Source organism: Choloepus didactylus, chromosome 12 (assembly GCF_015220235.1).
Source record: "Choloepus didactylus isolate mChoDid1 chromosome 12, mChoDid1.pri, whole genome shotgun sequence".
NCBI classification, from domain to species: Eukaryota; Metazoa; Chordata; class Mammalia; order Pilosa; family Megalonychidae; genus Choloepus; species Choloepus didactylus.
Window position 1 is genome coordinate 871,696 of NC_051318.1, and position 24,369 is coordinate 896,064.

The 24,369-nt window shown below is 41.4% G+C and overlaps 1 protein-coding gene across 3 annotated transcripts in view; it reads right to left on the reverse strand.

Annotated features, from left to right (window-relative positions):
* COG6 (component of oligomeric golgi complex 6) overlaps positions 1 to 24,369 on the reverse strand; it is an 82,133-nt gene that overhangs the window by 15,926 nt on the left and 41,838 nt on the right. For all 3 annotated transcript variants that reach the window (XM_037799663.1, XM_037799664.1, XM_037799665.1), the window contains 5 exons: positions 22,637 to 22,728; positions 17,657 to 17,774; positions 7,519 to 7,650; positions 7,014 to 7,181; positions 4,049 to 4,156 (listed from right to left, as the gene is read on the reverse strand). In XM_037799663.1, the coding sequence (XP_037655591.1) occupies positions 4,049 to 4,156; positions 7,014 to 7,181; positions 7,519 to 7,650; positions 17,657 to 17,774; positions 22,637 to 22,728 (618 nt within the window). The remainder of the gene's footprint in view (positions 1 to 4,048; positions 4,157 to 7,013; positions 7,182 to 7,518; positions 7,651 to 17,656; positions 17,775 to 22,636; positions 22,729 to 24,369) is intronic.

The following is a 24,369-nucleotide window of genomic DNA, read 5'->3' on the forward strand; positions in this document are numbered from 1 at the left end:
CATCCTTGCATGCCTGGAATGAACCCCACCTGGTCATGGTGTATGATTTTTCTAATGTATCTTTGGATTCGATTTGCAAGTATTTTGTTGAGAATTTTTGTATCTATATTAGTTAGGGAGATAGGCCTGTAGTTTTCCTTTTTTGTAGCATCTTTACATGTTTTTGGTATTAGAGTGATGTTCGCTTCATAAAATGTGTTAGGTAGTGTTCCATTTTCTTCAATGTTTTGAAAGAGTTTAAGTAAGATTGGTGTCAGTTCTTTTTGGAAAGTTTGGTAGAATTCCCCTGTGAAGCCATCTGGCCCTGGGCATTTAGTTTTTTGATGACTGACTGGATCTCTTTGGCTGTGATTGGTTGGTCGAGGTCTTCTATGTCTTCTCTGGTCAGTCTAGGCTGTTCGTATGTTTGAGGAAACTGTCCATTTCCTCTATATTATCCAGTTCGTTGGCATACAGTTGTTCATAGTATCCTCTTATAACTTTTTAAATTTCTTCAGAATCCGCAGTAACGTTGCCTCTCTTGTTCATTATTTTGTTTATTTGGGTCTTCTCTCTTTTTGAAATTTTTTCAGTCTAGCTAGGGGCTTGTCAATCTTGTTGATCTCAAAGAATCAACTTTTGGTGTTATTTATTCTCTTTATTGTGTGTTTGTTCTCTGTGTCATTTACTTCTGCTTTAATCCTTGTTGTTTCTTTTCTTTTACTTGGTCTAGGATTAGTTTGCTGCTCATTTTCTAGCTTCTTCAGTTGCTCCATTAGTTCATTGATTTTAGCTCTTTCTTCCTTTTTAATGTATGCATTTAGAGCTATAAATTTCCCCCTCATTACTGCTTTTGATGCATCCCATAGGTTTTGATGTGCTGTGTTCTCATTTTCATTCGTGTCTAAATATTTAGCAATTTCTCTTGCTATTTCTTCTTTAACCCACTGATTGTTTAGGAGTGTGTTGTTTAACCTCCAGGTATTTTTTAATTTTCTAAGTCTCTGATGGTTATTGGCTTCTAATTGTATTCCATTGTGATCAGAGAATGTGCTTTGAATAATTTCCATTTTTTTAAATTTATTGAGGCTTGTTTTATGTTCCAGCATATCATCTATTCTGGAGAAAGTTCCGTGAGCACTAGAGAAGAATGTGTATCCTGGTGATTTGGGATGTAATGTTCTATACATGTCTGTTAATTCAAGTTCATTTATCAGATTGTTTCGGTTTTCAGTTTCCTTACTGGTCTTCTGTCTGGTTGATCTATCTATACAAGAGAGTGATGTATTGAAGTCTCCCACAATTATTGTAGAAACATCAATTGCTTCCTTTAGTTTTGCCAATGTCTGTCTCATGTATTTTGGGGCATTGATTGGGTGCATAAACACTTGTGATTGTTTTTTCTTCTTGTTGAATTGTTCCTTTTATTAGTATGTAGTGGCCTTCTTTGTCTCTCTTAACATCCTTGCATTTAAAGTCTATTTTATCTGAGATTAATATTGCTATTTCTGCTTTCTTTTGGCTGTAACTTGCATGAAATATTTTTTCCATCCTTTCACTTTCAATTTCTTTGTGTCCCTGTGTCTAAGATGAGTCTCTTGTATGCAACATATTGATGGTTCATATTTTTTAATCCATTCTGCCCATCTGTATCTTTTAATTGGGGAGTTTAATCCATTTACATTCCGTGTTATTACTGTGAAGGCATTTCTTGAATCAGCCATCTTATCCTTTGGTTTATGTTTGTCAGATATATTTTTCTTCTCTTTTAATGTCCTTTAACATACCCTTACTGAATCTCTTTAGTTCCGAACCTTTTTCCATACGTCTCTCTTCCTTCTTTGTTTCACTGTCAGTAGGGCTCCCTTTAGTATATCAAGTAGGGCAGGTCTCTTGTTAGCAAATTCTCTCAGCATTTGTTTGTCTGTGAAAAATTAAACCTCTCCCTCACATTTGAAGGAGAGCTTTGCTGGATAAAGACTTCTTGGTTGGAGATTTTTCTCTCTCAGAATTTTAAATATGTCATGCCACTGCCTTCTTGCCTCCATGGTGGCTGCTGAGTAGTCACTACTTAGTCTTATGTTGTTTCCTTTGCATGTGGTGAATTGCTTTTCTTTTGCTGCTTTCAGAACTTGCTCCTTTGGTTCAGCATTTGACAATATGATCAGAATATGTCTCGCAGTGGGTTTATTTGGATTTATTCTGTTTGGAGTTCACTGGGCATCTAAGATTTACGTACTTAAGTTGCTTAGAAAGTTTGGGAAAAATTTCTTTGAATACCCTTCCTAGACCCTTACCCTTCTCTTCGCCTTCTGGAATACCAATGATTATTATATTTGTGCACTTTATGTTGTCCATCATATCCCTGAGACCCATTTCGATTTTTTCCCCATTCTTTCTTTTGTTTTTTCACTTTCCATTCTGTCCTCTTCGAGCTTGCTGATTCGCTGCTCAGCTTCCTCTAATCTATTACTGTGAGTATCCAGAATCTTTTAAATTTGATTGACAGTTTTTTATTTCCAAAAGATTGTCTATTTTTTTTTACTCTTGCAAATTCTTCTTTATGCTCTTCTAGGGTCTTCTTCATGTCCTTTATATCTTGTGCCATGATCTCGTTGTTTGTCCTTAGTTCTTTAACTGCTACAAGTACTGTGTCTCCTCTTATCTTTTGATTTGGGTGTTTGGGTTATCTATATCTTCTGGTTTCTTCATCTGCTTTAAAATTTTTCTGTTGTTTTTGGCCTCTTGGCATTTGCTTATCTTGCTAGGGTTGTTTTAGGATATGTAGGCTTATCTGAACAACTATCTCTAATTTGTCAGATTTACAGCTTGGTGGAGTGCACTTTCTCTGAGTCACCAGCAGGTGGCGCCCAGGAGCCATCTATTCCCCTCAAGCCAGTTCTCCCCAACTTTGTCTTTGTGGTGAGTGGGGGTCCGTATCTTGTTGGGGTCCAATCAATGCATCAAATTTCCATGTATAGTTGGTGCTGCCTACCCTGAATGTGGTTAGGAAGAGAGAGTGGCTTTCACAATCAAAACTTGCAGGTGTTCCTGAAGACTTAAAGCTGTTGCAGGAGTCCAAACCTTCAGTTCAGTCTTGCCACAGTTTGTCTCTGCCGTGGACCCTCATGTCCGTGGCATTGGTGTAGGGCCCCTGGGACTTCTGTACAGGTCCCTCTTCCAAGCCGTGCCTTCCTAGGGCCTCCGCTGAGGGAAGACTGTGCTACGTCACAGGTGCGCGCAGACCCCAAGGGAAGCTCTGGGCCGCAGCACTGTGCAAGGGTGTTCCCAACCCGCTGAGAAGATGGCCATGTGGGGCATGGTAATTTCCCCCTTTTGTGGACCTCCACCTTCCTAGCCCCGGGACAATGAGCTGCAGGTGTGTGAAAGGCTATCGTCCACGCCAGATACTAAAGCGTGCCCACAGGTTGTGGGAAGCACTTCCTGCCATGCTGCCCTGCGTGGCTCTCACTGCCGGATCCGCGGCCACTTTTGGGTTTTTAAACTAATCCGTCTCCAAGCACCAACCCCTGGCTTCTCCCAACCACGGCGTGGCTGCCACTTCTCCAGCAGGCACACTCACTTGTTTCAGAACACAGACCCTTGGTTTCACCAAGTACACAGTCCCTGTGGATTTAGCAGACCTTGTCCAGCTGGTGCATGGCTGGAAATGGTATTCTGGAGCACTTTCTCTTTTATTTAGTGTTTTTCATGAAGACCTTTTTTGCCCTGTCTCTCCTAATCCGCTGTCTTCCTAGCCCGCTGGATATTTTCATTCCTTTTAACCAAAGCCACCCGCAGTAAGGAGAGCTGATAATTCTGGGCACAGTACCATAAGTCAGGCAGTCATCCATGAACTGTACATGTGTCACCCCCCCTTGGTCTTCCGAGCAACCCATGACACAGACGCTACCAGTTCCACCAGCCCAACGACGAGGACAAGGCGACAAAGTCACTTTCCCAGCATCACATAGCTATTAGCAGCGGAACTGGGGTTACAGTGCCAAGTCTGGCTCCAGAATCCACATGCTAAGCCAGTTCATTTACTGAGGGACATCCATGTGCTTACCTGTTCAGGTTTATGCTGCTGCACGGTGTTATAGATGTAACTCAAGCCTGCTCTAGTTAAAACGTAGGATGCTTGCTCATTTATAAGTGTGTCCAAATGTGCTTCAATCTAAAACAGAACACAATAGAAAGAAAAAAATTCCAAAGAGGAAAAGGACTGATGAGAGTAGGGATAGACTACCCTGGATTTGTCCCTTTGTGTGACACAGACTGTGGCAAAAGGACTGCTTCTGTTCAAAGGCTGCTTCTTCTCCCAAGGACAAAGTCCTCCCAACAGGGAGAGGAAGTCCGCTTTAAAAGATGATTACCAAGAGGATTCCAGCACTAGACACTAGACACCAGCCACCCGCCCCCCCTCAAAAAAGAGTTGCTTTCATCTCTTAAAAGCTGGTAATAAGCAAAACAACAAAATAAAACCCACTAGCAACAGCAACAATATTAAACACAATCCTTAGAAAGAATCTGGGGGCAACGAGGGCCTGATTCGTCCCTTCCCTGACTGAATGAACAGCACAGGCCACAGGGACACACCTGGAAGGAACCTCACTGGGCTGGGGAGAAAGCAGGCCTGTGACACCCAGGGCTGAGGCCCAGAAGAGCACAGCCAAAAGCTGCAGGGCAGGCACTGCCCCCAGAGACCTGGCTAGCAGGTAGGAATGGCACAGGCTCACCTGCGCAGGGCAACCTTTGGGAAGCCTCCTAAGCTAAGGGGGCAACGCTGCAGATGGGGTCGCCCCTGGGGGCCTGAAGCACCCCCTGGTGGGAGGATGCTCGCTCCTCCCCTGCGTTTATCAGCACAGCCTGGAGCCGCCTCCTACCCTCACACCGTGGGGCAAGCGTGCTCGCCAGCAGACCTCACCCTGCATGCTGCAGTACCTGTCACCATGTGAATGCTGCTAGGACCTGAGCAGCTCCAGGGGTGCACCCCACCCCTCCCATAAAGAAAATTACAGCTTATTTAAAAGATGTCTTTGTAACCTAAGAGGAAACCAATCCGTATAACCAAAACAAGAATCTTCTAAGGCAACACTATTGGAAAACACACAGTACTTTAGTATATTTTCAAGGGAATGCCCAAGGAAGCACAGTGACAGCCTACAGAAAATTTTCTGAAAATCAAAAAAAACAAGATCTGCAGACGTGAACATTTACTGAAGTGAGAAAGAGAAGGGTTATTGCGAGAGACCATTACCAAATTAACGGTCTGAAGGAAAAACAGAAAAAAAGTAAAAAGAGGAAACATCACTGAAGTGTACTTAAAGTGAGGAGAGTTAGAAATAAATTAAGGACAGATCCAGGAGCTGTAATGGGCTCAGGACAGGAGCTTCAAAATACAGCGTCCATGTGCGTCTCCGTGTCAGGGCGGTCAGCAGGAGGATCACAAGCAGGCTGGACCAGGGCGCGTCCTCTCAGGACGGCCCTGCGAGGTGAGTGTCGGCGGAGGCTGGAGAGAGGGGCCCCGGGTGCCTGAGGGCAGAGCAACTGGGAAAAATGTGGACACACATGGAAAGTCCAGCTGACAAATCCAGCTGGGGCTGGGGAACAAGCAAGGAAATCAAGAACCTGAAGAAATAACATATATACAAAGAACTCTGTATCTGGCAGAAAACAGTCACAGAACATTTCAGAAAAGGAGATAATTGGTGACAAAACAAATTGATAAGCACATGACATATATGAACATCTTGGGAAGAGATCTGGACAAATGGCAGCAAGTTTAGGACTGAATTAGTGATAAATACAGCAAAACTCAAGAAAATGAAAAGAAAATTATTAGCTCCTTGGAAAACAAAAAAGTTATGCAAGAAAAAAATTAACCCCACTTTAGCTTCATGGCTCAGCCCTCAAGAGTGTTGCCATAGTCGTAATAATTTAAACTAGTATCAGTGTAATTAAAAATTACATTGGGAGGATGGAAAGGTCTAAACATACACATTTCTGGGGAGTGAGGAGTGAGCGGGAAGGTGGGAGAGGAGGTAGACAAAACGAAATCTTCATCATCCGCAGTGAAAATTCAATAGATCAGACTCAAAGTAAAAAACATACATACAGAACAATACAAACAAGCATGTAAAGTTACAGACTTAAACACCAAAAAAGGTAATTAAAAAGTTTAAAGATGTTGTCCTTCAGAAGGAGAAATGCTGGAAGGGGCTAGTGTACTGTTTTTCACTACTATGGAATAATTTAACTTTAATACAGGTAACTGATACATTTCTTTTAAAAGAAGGAAAGAGAAAATTGAAAATATCATCAATTTAGATGTATCAAAATTCATTCCTCAGAAAAACCCAAAACTTAACAAATTCTTACTATACACAAGCCAAATTGTTTATATACTTGTGATAACAGGCACATGCAAAAGTTGCTGCTGTTTTTTTTTTCAACTTTTTATCTACCATTTAGTCATTATTTCAAAATGGAACCCACGTATCTGGTAGATTTTACAAATGCCTTTGTTTTAGCCTTCTTACAAACCCTACATGATACCACTTGGCTTAAAGGACTGGAGTGATTGGTATAACCAAGTGCAATGTTTTGCCTAACACTAATTTACACGTAGATAAAAATATGTCTGTCCCCTGTAACACCTTCTGTACTAGCTCCACAGCTTGAGAAATACAGCATATTATTCACAGTTTGGAAACTGAAAGCTGTATACAGATTCCTCAGAAAAGCTTCATTCTACCATCACATCCAGCATCTTAGCCACTACATACCCTAGCTTTTCCAAAGATGAAAACCAAAACATTGAATAGGTAGGTGGGTACAAGAGCTAGCTGGTGGTGGACAGACAGACTGAAATGCAAACTTATGTGTGTGCGGGTATATACAGTGTTCCACCAGAATATATCAAGGGATTCACACAGATAAAGTGAAAATTAGGTTCAGGCCTGTAGCTGAAAACTATCATAGGAAAGGAAAAGATTCCATCAAGTAAGTAATCATTTTATAGCAACATTTACCTGGAACTGCAGCATTTCCAGACGTCTGTCGGTGAATTCAAACAGAGCCAATGTTGTCTTCATCATATACAGCGAGTTGACCATGAAAGTGGCCATGTCAGCAGAACCTAAGTTGCTGGCTGAGACAGTGCACATCTGGAGGAGAGGGTCCAGGGCACAGGATAAAACCTACAAGGGACAACAAAACTAAATTCACTCTTCACATCCCAATCGGTTCACACTCCTGGGCTAACGACACTTCAGAATTGATGCCAAACTAATTAGAAGGGAGCCAACTTAAAGAAGCACACAGGAAAAAGATTCAATGGTGTAAGAACCATAATAGTTTAAAAAGTAGGCAACTCTGAATACTTTTTAAATTAAAGAGAACTGGCTTAATATTCGAAGGAAAAATTAACAATAAGAAAGGGATTGTTGAAACGTGTTACAAAGCGTCAGGAGAAATTGAACAGAACGTGCAACAGTGTGGCAAAATGCAATCACTAGAAATGAATTTTCGACATACCTGCACAAAATCAGCTTGGCGAGCATCTAGTGGCACGACTGAGGAATCGTGAGACGCCAGAACCTCACGCAATAGTGTGAGCGTCTGGCTTAAGGCAGAACTTGGCCCAAGATCAGGCGGAGGGAGTTCAACCTAAAATACAGATTATCGCCTACGTCTGTTTTTCCACCAAATGTTAACGTACAAAATAAATGTCAGTTCATAGTAAAATAATATGAATAAAACATGCATTGGCTCATAAATTAAAAATCTGTAATTTCTCAAAAAGCTTAATTTGAATCCCACTAATCAGCAAAGAGTGACACAAAAGGTTCTTGCCAGATTATCTCAGAATTAATATACCACTCTGCACTCTCAAACGCAAAAGTGTATAAGAAAAGGTTGCCTTCATATGAACTGCAGAATTGTGTTTGGACATGTAATTAAAACGGCTGACCTGTTTTCAGCCCAAGTCATAAGACAACAGCGCACACAGCCCAGTGCTTCCCTGACGGTTGTGTGATTAAGACCTGCCAGCTACATCAGGCCACGTTAGAGCTTCCGGCTGTGTGCGTCTAGGCTCTGGTGCCCGGGCAATGCCCCCGAGATGCTTCCCGGACTGTCACTCCAAGAAGCACCCACACAGACAACCCAACATCACCATGGAGACCTTGGGCTCTGGGGTTCAGCAGAGTGAGTTCAAATCCTCGACACGCCATTTCCCAGCTGTGTGACCTCAGGAACGTCACTCAACTGCTGTGAGCGTCAGGGGGCTCCTAAGGATTAGCTGGGATTGTTGCAGCTACTGGACCCACAGCAGGCATTCTACTGCACTAGGAGAGGAGCCTGCCAACTTTTAAAGTATACTTTTCAGAGTACTTATGTTAATTGGTAGATTTTGTAAATGACACAAAATTTGGCACTTAGGTAGGTAAAAAGGTGTAAGAAGTTAAAAGTACCAGCTTTTATATTAAGAATTTTTGTGTATAAAAGCTAATGTTGGGGGGATATTGTCTTAACAAATGGTGCAGGGGCAAATGGACATCCAAATGCACAAGAATTAAACTGGGCCTCTATGTCACACCATATAAAAAATTAACTCAAACAAATCAAAGGCCTAAATGTAAGAGCTAAAAGTATTAAACTCTTAGATGAAAACATAGGAGAAAATTTCATAATCTTGCATTTGGTAGTGATTTTTTATATATGACACCAGAAGCACAGGCAACAAAACAAAAAAATAGAGAAAATGGACTTCATCAAAATTAAAACCTTCTGTGCATTAAAGGAGCTTACCAAGAAAGTAAAAAGACAATCTACAGAATGGGAGAAAATATTTGGAAATCAACTATCTGAAAAGGACTTCATATCCAGAACATACAAAGAACTCCTACAACTCAACAACAAAAAGACAAACAACCCAATATAAAAATGAGCAAAGGACTTGAACAGACTTTTATCCAGAAAAGATATGAAGTCCTGATACATGAAGCGGCACAGATGAGCCTTGAGACATCATGCTCGGTGAAGGAAGCCAGACCCCGAGGGTACTATCCGATTCCCGGCAAGTCCACAGGGACTGAAAGGAGTCAGTGGCTGCAGGGACTAGGGGATGGAGGGGTGACTGCTTAACGGGAACGGGGCTTCCTTCAGTGATGATGAAAATGTTCTGGAACTAGACAGTGGTGATGACTGCACAACATTTGAATGTAATAAAAGCCCCTGAAATCAATAGTTTAAAATGGTTAAAATGGTAAATTTAGGTAATGTGAATTTTACTTCAAAATTAAAAAAAAAAAAAGGTAACGCAAAAGTGGACTCAACAGGAATAGCAGAGTAAGGACCTCTGAAAATTCACTCCTCCATAAAAGCAGAAAGAACTGGCGTAATGACCAAAACAAACTTTTTCAGAACTCCGCAACAATCCAGGGAGCGTTTCTTCTAGAGAAGTGGCTGACCTCAGTCAAGACGACAGGCTTCATGTGGGTACCTCGCCCGAGCCCCCTGCCCTCTCTCCACCAGCGCCTCCTGACACCATCTCATCATCTGGCCGGCCTGGCAGCGCCCGGGAACGAATGCCACAGGGACCCTGCTGGGCCGGGCTGAGCCCTGGGCATTGTGTCAGCCGTGTGCACTCCCAGGGCCAGGCACGTCCCCAGGAGACACCTGAGAGGGCTCAGTGCTCGCCCCAGGCTGACTCGAGGCTCTGGAGAGCAGAACATAAGAGCCAAGGCGGCCTCGCACCCTGCCTGCCTGTGTGCCGAAGGTGTGAGCATCCCAACATGCAACATGGCCCCTCGGCAAGGCTGGGAGACACTGGTTCCACACATTTCAGGAAATCTCTGCGCAGATGTCAGACGGCCATCAGGCTAACCAAACAGAGACTCCAGCAGCAACAAGCAACAAACATACAGACTTTACAAAGCAAGGTCAAGAAAGTCGGCAAACAAAAACAACCAACAGCAACAACTAAACCTGTGGAAGAATCTCTGATTCCAGAGTTGCCAGGTTGTACTATTTAAAATGTCCAGTTTTCAACAAAACATTATGAGACAGGCACAAGAACAAGAAAATAGGGGTCCTTCACAGAAAAAAAGTAGTCAATAGAAACCGTCCAACTAGCACGTTCAGATGTTAGACTGAGCAGAAAAAGACTTTAAATCAGCTATTTAAAAATATGTCCAAAGAACTAAAGGAAAGTACATCTAACGAACTAAAGGAAAGCATGAGGATGCCTAGCCAAATAGAGAATATCAATAAAGAGACAGAAATTGTTAAAAAGTACCAAATGGAAACTCTGGAGTGGAAAAGTACTGCAGATTTGAGCTGTGGAATAATGTAAAGACAGGCTGATGGAGAGGATCATCTAAAAACAGAAAGAAAATGAAGACAAATGAACAGTGCCTCTGAGACCTATGGGGCACCACAATGGGAATCCAGGGAGGAGAGAAGAAAGGGAAAGAATATTTGAAGAAATAATGGCCAAAAAATTCTCAAGTCTGATGAAAAACGTGAATTTACAATCTAAGAAGCTCACTGAACTCCAAGTAGGATAAGCCCAAAGAGAACCATGCTGAGCTACCTCAGGATCCAACTACAGGAAGATGAGGACAGAGCACAGCGCCCTGGAAGCCCCGGGAGAGCAGTGACCATCGTGGCCAACGGTCCTCAGGAAGCGCAAAGTCACCTTCCATCAGAAACCACGGAGGCCAGAGGCAGCAGGAAAACACATTCGAAGAGCTGAAAGGGAAAAACAGAAAAAACAAAGACTGTCAACCGAGAATCCTACAGCCAGCAAAAGTGCCCTTCAAAAGTGAAGGAAAACTGAAGGTATTCTCAAAGAAACAGAAACAAAACAGAAACAAACAAAAACAAATAAACAGAAAAAAACAGGAGATGCTGACTTCGGTTCACCTGGAGGAAGACAGGGAAACTGTGACGGCAACTCCGTAGGTAAACAGGAAAGAAAGCCTAAGTGTATGTTTTGTTTGTCACTCTCTTCTTCCTCCTATCTGACTTAAAAGACAATTGTAAAAGCAATAATTATAAATCTGTACTGATGTATGCAATGTATAAATAAACTAAAGACAATGAAAATGGTACACTAGACTTTAACACAAAAGAAGAAAGTAACAGGAACAGAGGAACAAAAAGATTTAACACAAAGGAAAACAAATAGCTCAACAGCAGGCATAAATCCAACTATATTGGATTAAACAACTATAAATTAAAAGATCCAATCAAAAGGCAGAGATCATCCCACTAGATAAAAAATAACAAAATAAAAATTACCCAACTATATGCTGACTGCAAGAGACACTTTAGATTCAAAGACACAAGCAGGCTGCAAGTAAAAGGATGGAAAAAGATATTCCATGTAGACAGTAACCAAAAGAGAGCTGCAATGGCTATACTATCAACAGACAAAATAGACTTTAAGTAAAAAAAACTTACAAGAAACAAAGGAGGACACTATATATTGAAAAAAGGGTAAACTCATCAAGAAGCTATCACAATTATACACATATATACACTTAACAGGACCCAAAATAAATGAAGCATGCATTGACAGAATAAAAAGGAGAGGCAATTCTACAATAGTAGTTGGAGACTTGGATACATCACTTTCAATAATGGATAGGATACCTAGTCAGAAGACCAAAAAGGAAACAGAGGACTTGAACAACATATAAAGCAAGTAGACCTAATAGAGAGGGCACTCCACCCCAAAAAACAGCAGAACTCACGTTCCTCTCAAGTGCACATGGCTCATTCTCCGGAAAAGACCTGATCCTAGCTTACAAAACAGATCTCAATAAACTTAATCTTACAAAGTATGTTCTCCAACTACAAAGGAATAAAATTAGATATCAGTAACAGGAAAGAAGAAAATTTGGGAAATTCATTAATAGGTGGAAATGAAACAATACATCCTTAAATAGTCAATTTGTCAAAAGAAGAAACCACAACAGAAATTAGACAATAGTTTGAGATGAATGAAAATGAAAACACAGCATCCCAAAACTCATGGCATGCCGCAAAAACAGTGATTAGGGAAAAATTTACAGCTATAAATGCCTGTATTTACAGAGAGTAAAGACCTCACATCAGTAACCTAATCTTCTTTCTTAAGACATTAGAAAAAGAGCAAACTAAACCTAAAACAAACAGAAGAAAGGAAATAACAAAGGTTAGAACAGAAATAAGTGAAACAGAAAATTGAAAAGTAGAGAAAATCAGCAAAACCAAAAATAGGTTCTTTAAAATGTTCAATAAAAGGAGGCACATTACTACTGACCTCACAGAAGTAAAAAAGATTATAAGAGAATACTACGAACAGTTCTATCTCAACAAATTAGATAACCTAAATGAAATGGACAAATTCCTAGAAACACACAATTAACTTAACCTGACCAAATAAAAAAAAAATAGAAAATTTCAATAGGCCAGTAATAAGTAAAGAGACTGAATCAGTAATCAAAACAAACAGAGAAACAAAAACTGTGCACAAAGAAAAGCCCAGGACCAGATGGCTTCATGGTAAATTCAAACAAACGTTTAAAGAAGAATTAACACCAGTACATCACCAACTTAAAAAAAAAAAAAAAAAAAGGAAATCTTACCTACTATTTTACCGGACCAGTATTACCCTGATACTCAAAGTAGACAAAGACATCACAAGAAAAGACAGCAGACCAATATTCCCTACGAACACAGAGGTAAAAAATTCTCAACAAAATATTAGCAAATCAAAAGGGTGATACAACATAAAAAGTTAATGCATCAGCTTTCTGAGATGAGATGATTACCTAATACCTGACACCCAGTAAAACGAAATCACCATCAGCAACTGACAAAGGAGAGGGCCTGAGCTCGTGGGGAGCCCTAGGCCTGAGAGCCAGGGAAGGGGCAGGGACAGAAGCCGCACAGGTCCCCGGGCACCCACCCCTGGGGATCAGCACAGGGAACCACATCCAGACTGTCTGCACCCCCCCCCCCCCAAGTGTGGCGTACGGTGACCAGGCGCTCACACTTACGCAGCCTCTCCCAACTGAGGAGCACCATCAGTGCCCCTGGAGGAAATGGGGAAAGGCCTCCTCCGGACTCCTCATCCACCAGAAACCCGGCATTGATCTGGAACCCAAAGAGAACGCTCCACAGGCACGGCCTCCCTCCCGAGGGGGCGGCTGAGCCCTGGAAGGCCACTGGCCCCCACCCAGACGACGGAAAGTGGTGGGTCTCTAACAGACCGTGGACCCCTTCAGCTCAGCAGCTGCCCGCCACTGCCCCACTGGGGAACGCCTGAACGACATGATCATCCAGCTTCCCACAGAGAGAGGACAAACTCTCTCCCCAGAAACGGCAGAAAGGGAACCCAGAGCCACCCAACACCGTACCAGAGCAAATTTCACATCTGGAGGGTCACCCAGAGGGAGAAAGGTAGGAGAATAACCTGGTAACTGCAGACACACTACCGTGGGGAGTGGGTGGGGTGTGGGGGCATGCCAAAGGGTAAGGAACCAGCCAAAATGGGAAGAGATGCTTCTACAACTGTAATGTGTTTAGTTTCAAAAATTTAACTAAAATGTAAAGGTACTACAGACACACATGCATAGGTACTAACATAAATTAAACAGAAGACATTCATTCAAAAATTAGTGTGATCTATAGCTAAGTATGAATCAATAGGATTTGCCAGCAAACAGCTCCTTTTGCTCTAAGTTCATACCTGTTCCAGTAATTGACAAGTGGATTTAAAGTTTTTCAGTAGTTAAAATTATACAAGATAAATGTTAAGTGTGCAAACCAACATTTGTGAGAAATAATTTCCAAGTATTACAACTTTTTTATTTCACATACTGTTGACTTTTATTTTAAAAACTGAAAAAGCAATTTTGGCTGAAAAACAGTGATTTTTTTTTCCGACAGAACGACCTGTGTGGAATAATGTGCAATTCAAACTATTCATCTAGAACTTTAACGTACACACCAATCTCCCAGGGTTCTTGTGAAAATCCATATTCTGAGTTAGCGTCTGGGGGCTGAGTCTTCCGCATGTCAGCTAAGGGCTGAGGTGACGTCCATGCTGCTGACCCCCACACTATACGCCGAGTAGTAAAAAGAGATTCTAAGAAGTAAGCACATGCTAGAATTTAAGCTACATTTTATTTAAAGGACCTTTTAGGGTGGGTGGATGAGGCATGTTTTTAATTAATTAAAGTTAGTTGTACTGTGCAGGTACCAAATTTCAGAGAACTGGACAAATCAATTCTGACTATTTATTATTAATTTGATGTTAATTTGAGTCATTTACAGCATACCATATCCTTTTAAATTAGAACTGTACTACTGCCATAGTGAACAGAATTTTGGGGAATGTCTGTATAATGTAAATTGATGGGGCACTGTGTCTTATGCAGTACAGGTGCATATTTGCATTAGACTTTGCACACTGCTTCAAACTGCTTTGATAAGAAAAAATTATATCTTTCAATCAAATGATGCCTTGAGATTTCTGGGTTTTTTTTTTTTTTTTTTCATACTAGATACATAATTAGCTCCCAAACATGTCTTTTGAAAAGCATAGAAGACAACACACGAAAAGAGTTCATCGCTGATTATACTTTTATTTTAAAAGCTACTCTTCCTGACAATTTTACTACCCACCTAAAACTCTATTAACAAAATCTCTACTTAGGTGCTTTGCTAATGAAGAACTCTGCAGTGGTGTTTTCTGCATAAGGCTAGAAACTTTTTAGAAGAAATAAAGTGGTCTACAAGAAGGAGAATAAAAGAAGGATAAAATTAATACAAAAACATGAAACATCAGAATTTGATGAAAGAAAATTTTTGAAAGACACATGAAATGACTGTATATATAAACAACATATAAAGTTGTAAGAAGAGAATCGTATTGCAATCTCAACTTTGTGCGAGAATACCCATAAAAATGGCCCAATTCATAACTGAGAAAAACATTTCAGGGCACAGTCACAATGACAACAAAAACAATAACGATGTTACTAAATCAAGAAAGTTCCCTTCATTGCTGTGAGCACACAGAGGCTACAATATTAATCAGTCCTTAATATATTCCCGTTTTGGTTGTAATTACCTTCTTACTGCCTTTCTTCCTATTCTGTGGAAGGTTTTAATTGGAAGGTGCCATCCTCCATGTGTACACCTTCTGCTTCCCACTGTATTGTCCTACTCTCTTGCAACTTTCAGTTTAACTTTTACATGAGAACTAATAGAGGAACTTAATCTTTTCAGGGGAAAAATCACACAAAATAAATGGATAAGTATTTGGGCAAAATAAATAAGAACCTTATTTCTCAGCATGGACAAAATCTTCAGACAGATCAAAAATTTGATGTAAAAGTGAAACCTCTGAAGCACCCAAGAAAATGCATCTAAATGTAATTATTAAATAATCCATCATTTTTTCCACTGATGGATGCTAACTTTATTATATACTCAACTGTACACAGATTTTCTTGCGGGGAAGTTTCCAAGCATGGCACGTACCCAACGGAGAAATCATAAAGAAAAAAATTCAGATTTTACACACAAACATTAAAAGCTGATGTGTCAGAAAATAATACAGGTAAATTTAAAAGGCAAATGATAAACTGTAATATCTTAATGCATAAAGAGTATCACAAATTATGAAGAATAATATACAATCCAGCAGGAAAAAAAACAATTCACAATTGGTCAATAATAAACATATTTTTCAATGCTCAATCTCACTAGAAACACAGAAATCCAAATGAGAAAAACAGTAAGATATCAATTTTTGCTCATCATGTTGGCAGAGATTCTTCAAAATGCCCATTACCTGCTGCTGGCAAGGAGCAGGACCCCTGGCAGGAGGAAGGCGTTTTGAGGAAACGGGTAAAAGGAAGGTAAATAATGAGAGGCGGCTGCCAGGGCAGGGAGGACTGAAGGAGAACAGTCATTCATGACACTAGAATTTACTGAGTCCCTCAATAAACAGACAGGGAAACAATTTATTTTCACATATTGATCTTGTCACCAACTACTTTCCTAACTTCGTTTCCTGGTTCTACAGCTTTTCAGTTGATTCTCTTGAGTTTTCAAAGCAGAAGACCATATTATCCATAAGTATCCCCCTCGAATACATTGATATTTCTTATTTTTATGCAGTGCTTCTACCTTGGCCTACTGTATCATGTATGAATGACTGTAAAATAATTCTGTTTAGACAGAAACTCATATGAACATATTTAAACTTCTGATACAGAAAGAAATATGTAAAGCAGGAAAGCACAGAAGGCAGATGCTCCAGCTCCACAAATACAGGCTCCTGTCATGAAAGAATCTGTGTCATGCGTGGGGGCTGGAAGCAGACGTCCTCCAGGCTTCTCTGAGCCGAGGAGAGTGGATGCTGACCGGGTATCTGAGCTGCATTGCCACGGACGGTGCCACATGACATTACAGAAACCACACCTACTATCACTAGCCTGTTAGAGTAAAATGATAAAAATTACGTATTTCTAAGCCAGCCGTGGTGACTGTGCTGCATCCTTTAAACACCTGAGACCCCAGTAATGAGACAAAATTAGAGAAGAATTTGATCAGTGGTCCTGGCACAATCCACTGCTCAATTTAAAGTACAGCTGTAACAGGACTTTTTTAGATTTTTGCTGTTGTTTGATTGGTTTTTGTTTTCGTGGGGTTTTTCTTTTGTTTGTTTTCTATTTGTTTTAATGATTAATTAGGGTCTGTAGCTCAGAGAACACATTTCATAAGGACAGAACTGGGAATTCACAGCGTAAAAACATAAGCTATGTGGAAAAATATTTTGTAGGAGTTTTCCAATCTGTGTGTCACTTTGGTTGTGACTGGCCTTAGTTACAGGTTTCTGGTAGTAGCAACATGGAGGCAGGACTTGAGGGTCCGCCCCCTAATTACGACTCACTACACCGTTCCTAGAACACAGTCTGGAAGCCCAGGCAGGAAGCCGGCTCACAGAGGAGGGATTCAGAAGAGCATCGTTTGAACTGGAAAAAGTCACTGCCAGTGCAAAAACTGTGTAACAGCCCCTCTTTTTTTTTTCAAAGGCAACTTTATTGAGATATATTCACACACCATAGAAACCATCTGCAGTATACAATCACTGGCTCACAGCATCATCACATGGTTGTGTGTACATCCCCATGAACAATTTTAGAACATTTTCATACTCCAGAAAAGAAAAGGAAAAGAAAACCCTAATCCTCCCAAACTCCCTATCCCCATCAGTGACCCATATATTGGTAGGTACATTTGTTACCATTGATGGAAGTATTAAAATATTACTGTAATCACAATGATCTGCAATAGGTGCATCTTTTCCCACACACTCTCTACTATTAAGTCCCTGAACAGTCGTACACCTGCTTTAGCTCATGAGAGAACTTTTTATGTTTGCAGTTACTCACGGACATCATCCACCACAAGATTCACTGTGTTAGATCCCCATACTTTAACCTCCAGCTTTCCTTCTGGAGACACACATGACTCTATAAGCTCCCCTTCCCACCACACTCACACCCCATTCTCACACTAACAAGCAGCCACACCCCGCAACAGCCTGTGCACATGCAGAAGACTCACACTCACATGGCGCGAGAACTGCACTTCTGAAACGTACCTTGTCCATTAATTTACTTGCATGAAGACTCAGGCTATTGAAGAATATTTTTTTGCTCAGCAAATGCATTTCTTCAATGGTAGTCAACAAAGTGGTTGCGCTATTTCCAACGATGCCACTAAAAGCAAAGAATATTTCAGGGTGCAAAGCAGAGGCAGAGACAACTCAGTTCTTCAACCCAGAATAAAGCTTTAAAAGGTCTAAATGTAAATAAAAGTTTTTAAGTAAAATATAATCTGTGAATTGAAAACAATTACTCCCGGTTTATACATAAATGTTATTTTTGTTTGTTTGTTTGTTTTGCTTTTGAGTTAGGTTGTGAAACAATGAAAAAACTAGTATGTTTTCAATATTTCACAATCTCTTTTAGCATAACTGCAGGTTAGAACAGACATTCCTGGTATGCAAACCTGTATGTGCCAGTTTGGATGTATTATGACCCCCAAAATGCCATTATCTTTGATGCAATCTTGTGGGAGCAGACGTATTAGTGTTGATTAGATTGGCATCCTCTGACTGTTTCCATGGAGATGTGACTCAATCAACCATGAGTGAAAAGTTTGACTGGAAATTCCCATGGAGGTGTTACCCCGCCCATTCAGGTTGTGTGTTAATTGGATCACTGGAGTCATATAAAGGAATTCACAGAGGGACTCAGAGCAACTAAGAGAGACATTTTGAAGAGCAGCTGCAGCCTAGAGAGGAATGTCCTAGGAAAAAGCCATTTTGAAACCAGAACTTCGGAGCAGATGCCAGCCACGTGCCTTCCCAGCTAACAGAGGTTTTCCAGACACCATCAGCCATCCTCCAGTGAAGGTACCCGATTGTTGATGCGTTATCCTGGACACTTCATGGCCTTAAGACTGTAACTGTGTAACCAAAGAAACCCCTTTTATAAAAGCCAATCCATTTCTGGTGTTTTGCATTCTGGCAGCATTAGCAAACCAGAACACCATATTTCTATTCTTTCTCTGTTATAATAGATATATGTCCTGATTATCCAAAGAGATCTAATTTTAATTTTAAGAAAACAATTCCACCAATAGTTCTATCAAATATTTTACGCTGATGTAATAAAGCTGAAAGTTTTAAAGATAAAATATTTAAATTTCATTAACACTGGGTTTTTTTTAAACAAAACTTAAGATTATAAACTGAAACTTTATAACATAATAGAATACATTATAATACAATATAATATAATATAATACATTATAAAGTTTCTAAATTTTATACAGCTGCTTAAATAGCAATATATTTAGGCTAATTTTGAAAAACATGATACTCTGAAATAATCAATGACATTAGCATATTCTGCGATCCTCAGTTTGCTATTACAAGAATATTTCTGAGACCCTATCCAAGGAGGTTTCCTGTTTTTGCCATGTTATAAGACAAGCTTGCATATAAAATAATTCCCAATTTTATTCTTCTAACTCTTCTAATTCATTCACTGAACATGAATTTAAAATGATTTTTTAGGGGGAAAGTTTTTAGTTTATGTGAAAATATACCATAACCCAACCTTTTTCAAGAAAGTACTAGTTTCAATTTGCTTTCATTCAGCTTTCCTCCTAATTTCTGAAGGCGTAAAACCTCAATATGCCTGAAAAAAGTCAAGATTGCTGCGGATAAATAAAATGGCATTAATAAGTACCAGCAGACAGCAAGCTAAAAATAGCAAATTTTCTGATATAACACACGTGATGATATATTATAAAAGCAAATACCATGTATTACAGTAAATTCTGAAACTAACATAAATTTGAATATATTGTCATATAGTTCATGCAGACAATGCAAATTATAAGGGAAAACATATAATGCAAACAGCAAAATACAAATCCCCACCCGGGTAGCCATAATACTTATATTTAAAAATAAAGATGTGTTACAGTAAAAAACAGTATAAGCCACACACCAAAATAAGTTGGAAGGAACTCTAAACATGCCTATGTGTGTACTTAAAACAAGTATTCCTCCAAACAAGAGCATACACCAAACGACAGGAGGAAAACTGAACGAAAGCAAATTGAGACTGGTACTTTCATGAAATGGTGGAGACACCGCTTTGTAAAACTGGAGTTATGAGCTATACTCTGCAGTCACCCAGATCTAGAGCTGCTAGTGCTTACTGACATTCGCCAGGGACCGTACCTGGGCCAGGTGCTTTCAGATGCTGATGTCCCACTCCGCACTTCCATTCAACATGCATAACTTCTACTGCTTGATTTTCCAGTTCTGAGTACTGAACACACGTTTCCCCAGACAGGAAACCAGAGGAAAGTGCTCTTAGGTGACACTCTGGCACTACAACACCCCTGCTTCCCCCTCCCCAGGCTTGCGAGGATGACTGAGGCTCTGCAATGAGGACGTCAATGCTACTCAGAGGGGCCCAGGAGGGCCCTGACAGCAGGAGCAAGCAGGCCGGTGTGGAGGCCAGGCAGCAGGCAGTGAGCGGGTGCTGGGGACACAGGGTGCTGGGGACAGAGGGAGGGCTCCCAGAGGGTGTTGGAAGGGAGGTAGGGAGGAGAGCAGAGGGGTTTCTTTGATGTGCTCACCTATAAGGTGAGAAAACCTTCAGCCCACTTAAAAGTTTGGGTGTGAAATAAAGACAAGAGCATAGAAAACAAGCAAGGACAAAAACAAAGCAATTAATAATGCCAGGGAGAAAAAGTTTTACAGGAAAGAGAATCAAGTGTACGGGATTCCCGGCTGCCTGGCTCCGGTGTTCCCTTTCCTGGTTCACTCCTTACTGTCTTTTGGGGGAAGCCACCTTCCAGGAACTTTAACATACAGGGAGCAACATTTTCTGGAGTCTTGCAAGTCTGCTGACTGCTCCTCGTCACTGGCTCTCTCCCCAGTTCCCTTTGAGGGCCTCATCTCGTCTTGATGGTGCCCCTGGCTGCCCGCTTTATCTGCACCCCCTCCCCAGGTGAGCTCGCCCAGCCCCCTGGCTTCCAGCACCAGCCGCAGGCTGCACACAGCCACACCCTGAGTTCCAGCCCTGGCTTCTGGGCCGTCTGCCTACCCAACGTCTCCTCCTGTAGGCTCTTGGGCACATCGGACCTGCATAGCCACAGCCAGGGTCTGTTACTTCACCCCCTTAAACCTGCTCCTCCGCGCCAAGGCTCCCCGCCCAGGTGAACAGCACCCCTCACCCAAAGCCAGCATCCTTCCTGGACCCTCCTTTCCTCACCTCTCGCTCCATCCAATCCACACATATATCCTACTGGCTTGAACATAAAAATGTACTTTTCACCACCTCAAAGGTTATCACTAAACCAGCTCATAATTTCAGCTCAAACCACAGACTGCTTCTTAAGCACATCCCTGCCCCGTGGGCCCCCTGCACCATCAGGGCACCCAGGCCTCACAAGGCAGCCAAGCCGCTCCCCTGCTCCCAGGTCTTCCCCAACTCACTCAATATAGTCAAAATCCTTGCCAGGGCCTACAAAACGCCACAAGGTCTGCTCTCTATCTGCCTCTCTGGTTTTGTCTCCCCCTCCCCCCAGCAACTCACCCCCCTCGAACCCCTGGCCCTCCTGTGGGCCTCCGACATCTGAGCCTCTCCGAGCCCTCCGCATGCAGCAACTTCACACCCCAAAACGCCTTCAGAAGCAGCTGCAAGCTAACGTCACCCACTCAGCGCAACCACTCCCTCTAGTTCCTATTTCCTTTCACTACTCTACTTTTCCTCCACTAAAATAGCTGACACTTGTTTAATTGGTTATCTCCCCATTAGAATGTAAGCTTAGGCTCCTGAATACAGTCAATTTTTTAATTGGATAAATGAGGAAATGTGTGAACAAATAGCAAAAGTATACATTAAAAACTCTATCTAAAGATTTTGTCATCCTCAATATCATCTTCAAAGACAAAAATTATAATTCTCAGAGCCCAAAAGCCTATCACTATCTTCAAAATACAAATGATTCTATTTCTAGCAGTCTCTATGATAATAACTTCTTATCTTCAAATACGAAATTTCATGCAGTACTAAGTAGATAATTTTAAAATGGCTTTGCCACTATCTTTTCATAACCCAACATTTGCTATGTCTAGCTACTTTCCACAGCTCGTTTTTCCTAAGTACTTATCTTTCTCTTATTCTCCTAAGTCTGCAACATTATGATTGAACCTAGTTTACTTCTTCTGGGTTACAGGGAAGGTGACAACAAATCCATGTGTAAAACACTGAGCAGCGAGCCCAAGCCCCAGCCCCGACAGAGCCTTGCTTGTTAGTCTTCTCAGCTCCTCCGTGCTGTGCTGCCCTGGATGCCCTCGACCACCCGGTGCACAGGTCTGTTGGCTACAACCTCGTGGCCTCCACCCCGGCCTCCTATTCCTGACCTTGCCGCTGCATAGAAAGTAATTTTTAAATCACTTTTTAATGGAAAAATAATGGGAACTACTAAAAATACAGCTTTTGGAAGGACTGTTCTAACCGGATTACATACATACCAAATTGTATACCAAACAATACATGAAATGCAAAAATGAACTTAAATTTTGGAATCAAAGACCACATTTTAGGCAAGACAAGTGGTTCCTAATCAGATACAGCAGCTTTTATTTAGAGAAGACAGAGCTATGGTTCTGTTTCATCACTGATGGAAAACTAAATGCTATAGAAGAATTCAGGTTATCTACATCCAGAACAGAACATTCCACCCCACAGGCCTCATTTTGAGTATTTTAGTGGCCATGGAGCTCTTGCACTACTGCATGAAGACTCAACAAGTACTTCTCCAGACTTACAGTGCTGCATCCACTGTGTGTGTGAGCATGTGCACAGGTTTGCTTGGAGAAAGAAAGAGAAGAGAAAACACAGAACGCAGCTGGGATAAACGCCTGCGGGGACTCCCAGGGCATGGAGGCCCCACTAGTTACACTCAGCTGCCCACACAAGGGAAAGAGAACAAATCTTGCACTGTGTTCCAACAGAAACAAGAGAGCACATCTCTCCACTCCACTTACCTAATTGTATGGTGGTAGAATTTGAGGAGATTAGAAATTTTATATAATAAAACTGCCCCAGGTTCAGCAACTATTACTTGTTCAATTCGAACCTATTAAAACATGTGAGAGGAAATTAAACATTTCTTAAAAACACAACTTTTCTTCATTAACTATTGTTTAAAAGCATAACTATTGTTCATTAATCACATGTTACAAATACTATTAAAAATAAAGATAAAATTGTATTATTGCAGAAATCACAAAATGCCTACTAAATAAAGAAATTTCTGGGTATTAAGTCACAGGGGATAGTAAAAAAAACAGAAACATTTTACTACCCATTACCTACAGAATTTGGCTAAGACAGTTGTACAATATCAATACAATGAGATCATTTTGTGGTTTATCACTAGTATATAATGGAACTTACTTCAGTACGAAATTGCAAAAGCAGCTGCTACATCCCAAAAAGCAGATTATCAGTGACCAAATATCCAGAAAAGATGAAAGAATCCTTGTCTTTAAAACTACCATACCAAGTTTATTTTGCTAACTATTAATCAGAGGATAGGAAAGGAAACAAATTTTAAATTTGCTCCAACATGTTTGTGAAAACTTGTAAGACTACCAGGGCAAAATCAGACCTAGTCTACCATCAGCTCGATCTGCTCACGGCAACTGCTGAGAGTCTTTCTGATTAAACCGCGGCCCCTCCTGACCTCTCCCTTCCATCACACTCCCACTTCAATGCATTCACCCTCAGCCACCCTGCGCCTCTTGCTGACTGCAATGGATTCCATCTTCCTGCTTTCCCAACTAGATTCTAAACATGAACACAGACACTGTGTTTTCTGCTGCTTTTACTTCTCTGCAGCATCTGTTTAATAGATGCTGTGGAAAGTTGAACACCCTCTTCACTTAGATTTTGGCGTATGTCATAATGCCAACAAATGTCATTTGCTAAACTGAGACTGTACAGATGTGCTTGTACCAGTACATGAAAATCTCAGGTTACAGAAATTAATTTACCTTTACATGAACTGAATACAATGTGTATGCGACTAATACCTCTTTGGCATAAGGCACCAGACTGGATAGCGGCTACAGGGCTACAGGTCACTAACAGCATCTGAATTTAAAAATCCTAATTTTCCACATTACTATTTCTCTTAGGTCCAACAGCTCTCCCCCCACAGATTCCCAAAACCACCTCAGCTCCCTGGCAACCTGCCTTCTAGAATTTTCAGGCATCAAGAAAATGTTCTTCGCTTCAACTCCTTTAAGAAGACAGAAAGGAGAGGAGGGAGGAGAAGGAAAGAAAGAAAATAACAGAGGGAAGGGAGGAAGAAAGAAAGGGGAGGAAAGCGAAAAGCAACTCCCACCTCTCTTCACACACACAGGGTGTGAGAGAAAGCGGCACCCTTTCCGCTGCCAGGAGCACCACGGAGAATGGCTGATGCACCAGGTCGGCGAGGCGCGCAGAAAGGAGCACTGTCTTACACGGGCGTAAGCAGAAGCCGAGAGTCAGCAAAGAAACAGACACCAGGAAGGAGGAAATGGCAGGAGACTGAAGAAGTGGAGGCAGTAGCGGTGCTGGCCGCGGGGAGAGCTGTCTACAGAGCTCAGGCAGGGTCCCAGGGCATGCCCTGCACAGGCGCACACTCGGAGCCCGTGGCCAGGCGGAGGATGGCATGGGGTCGTGGGAGAGAAGGGCAGGGGAAGCAAGCAGAGCGGAGAAGAAAGCTGGGGGA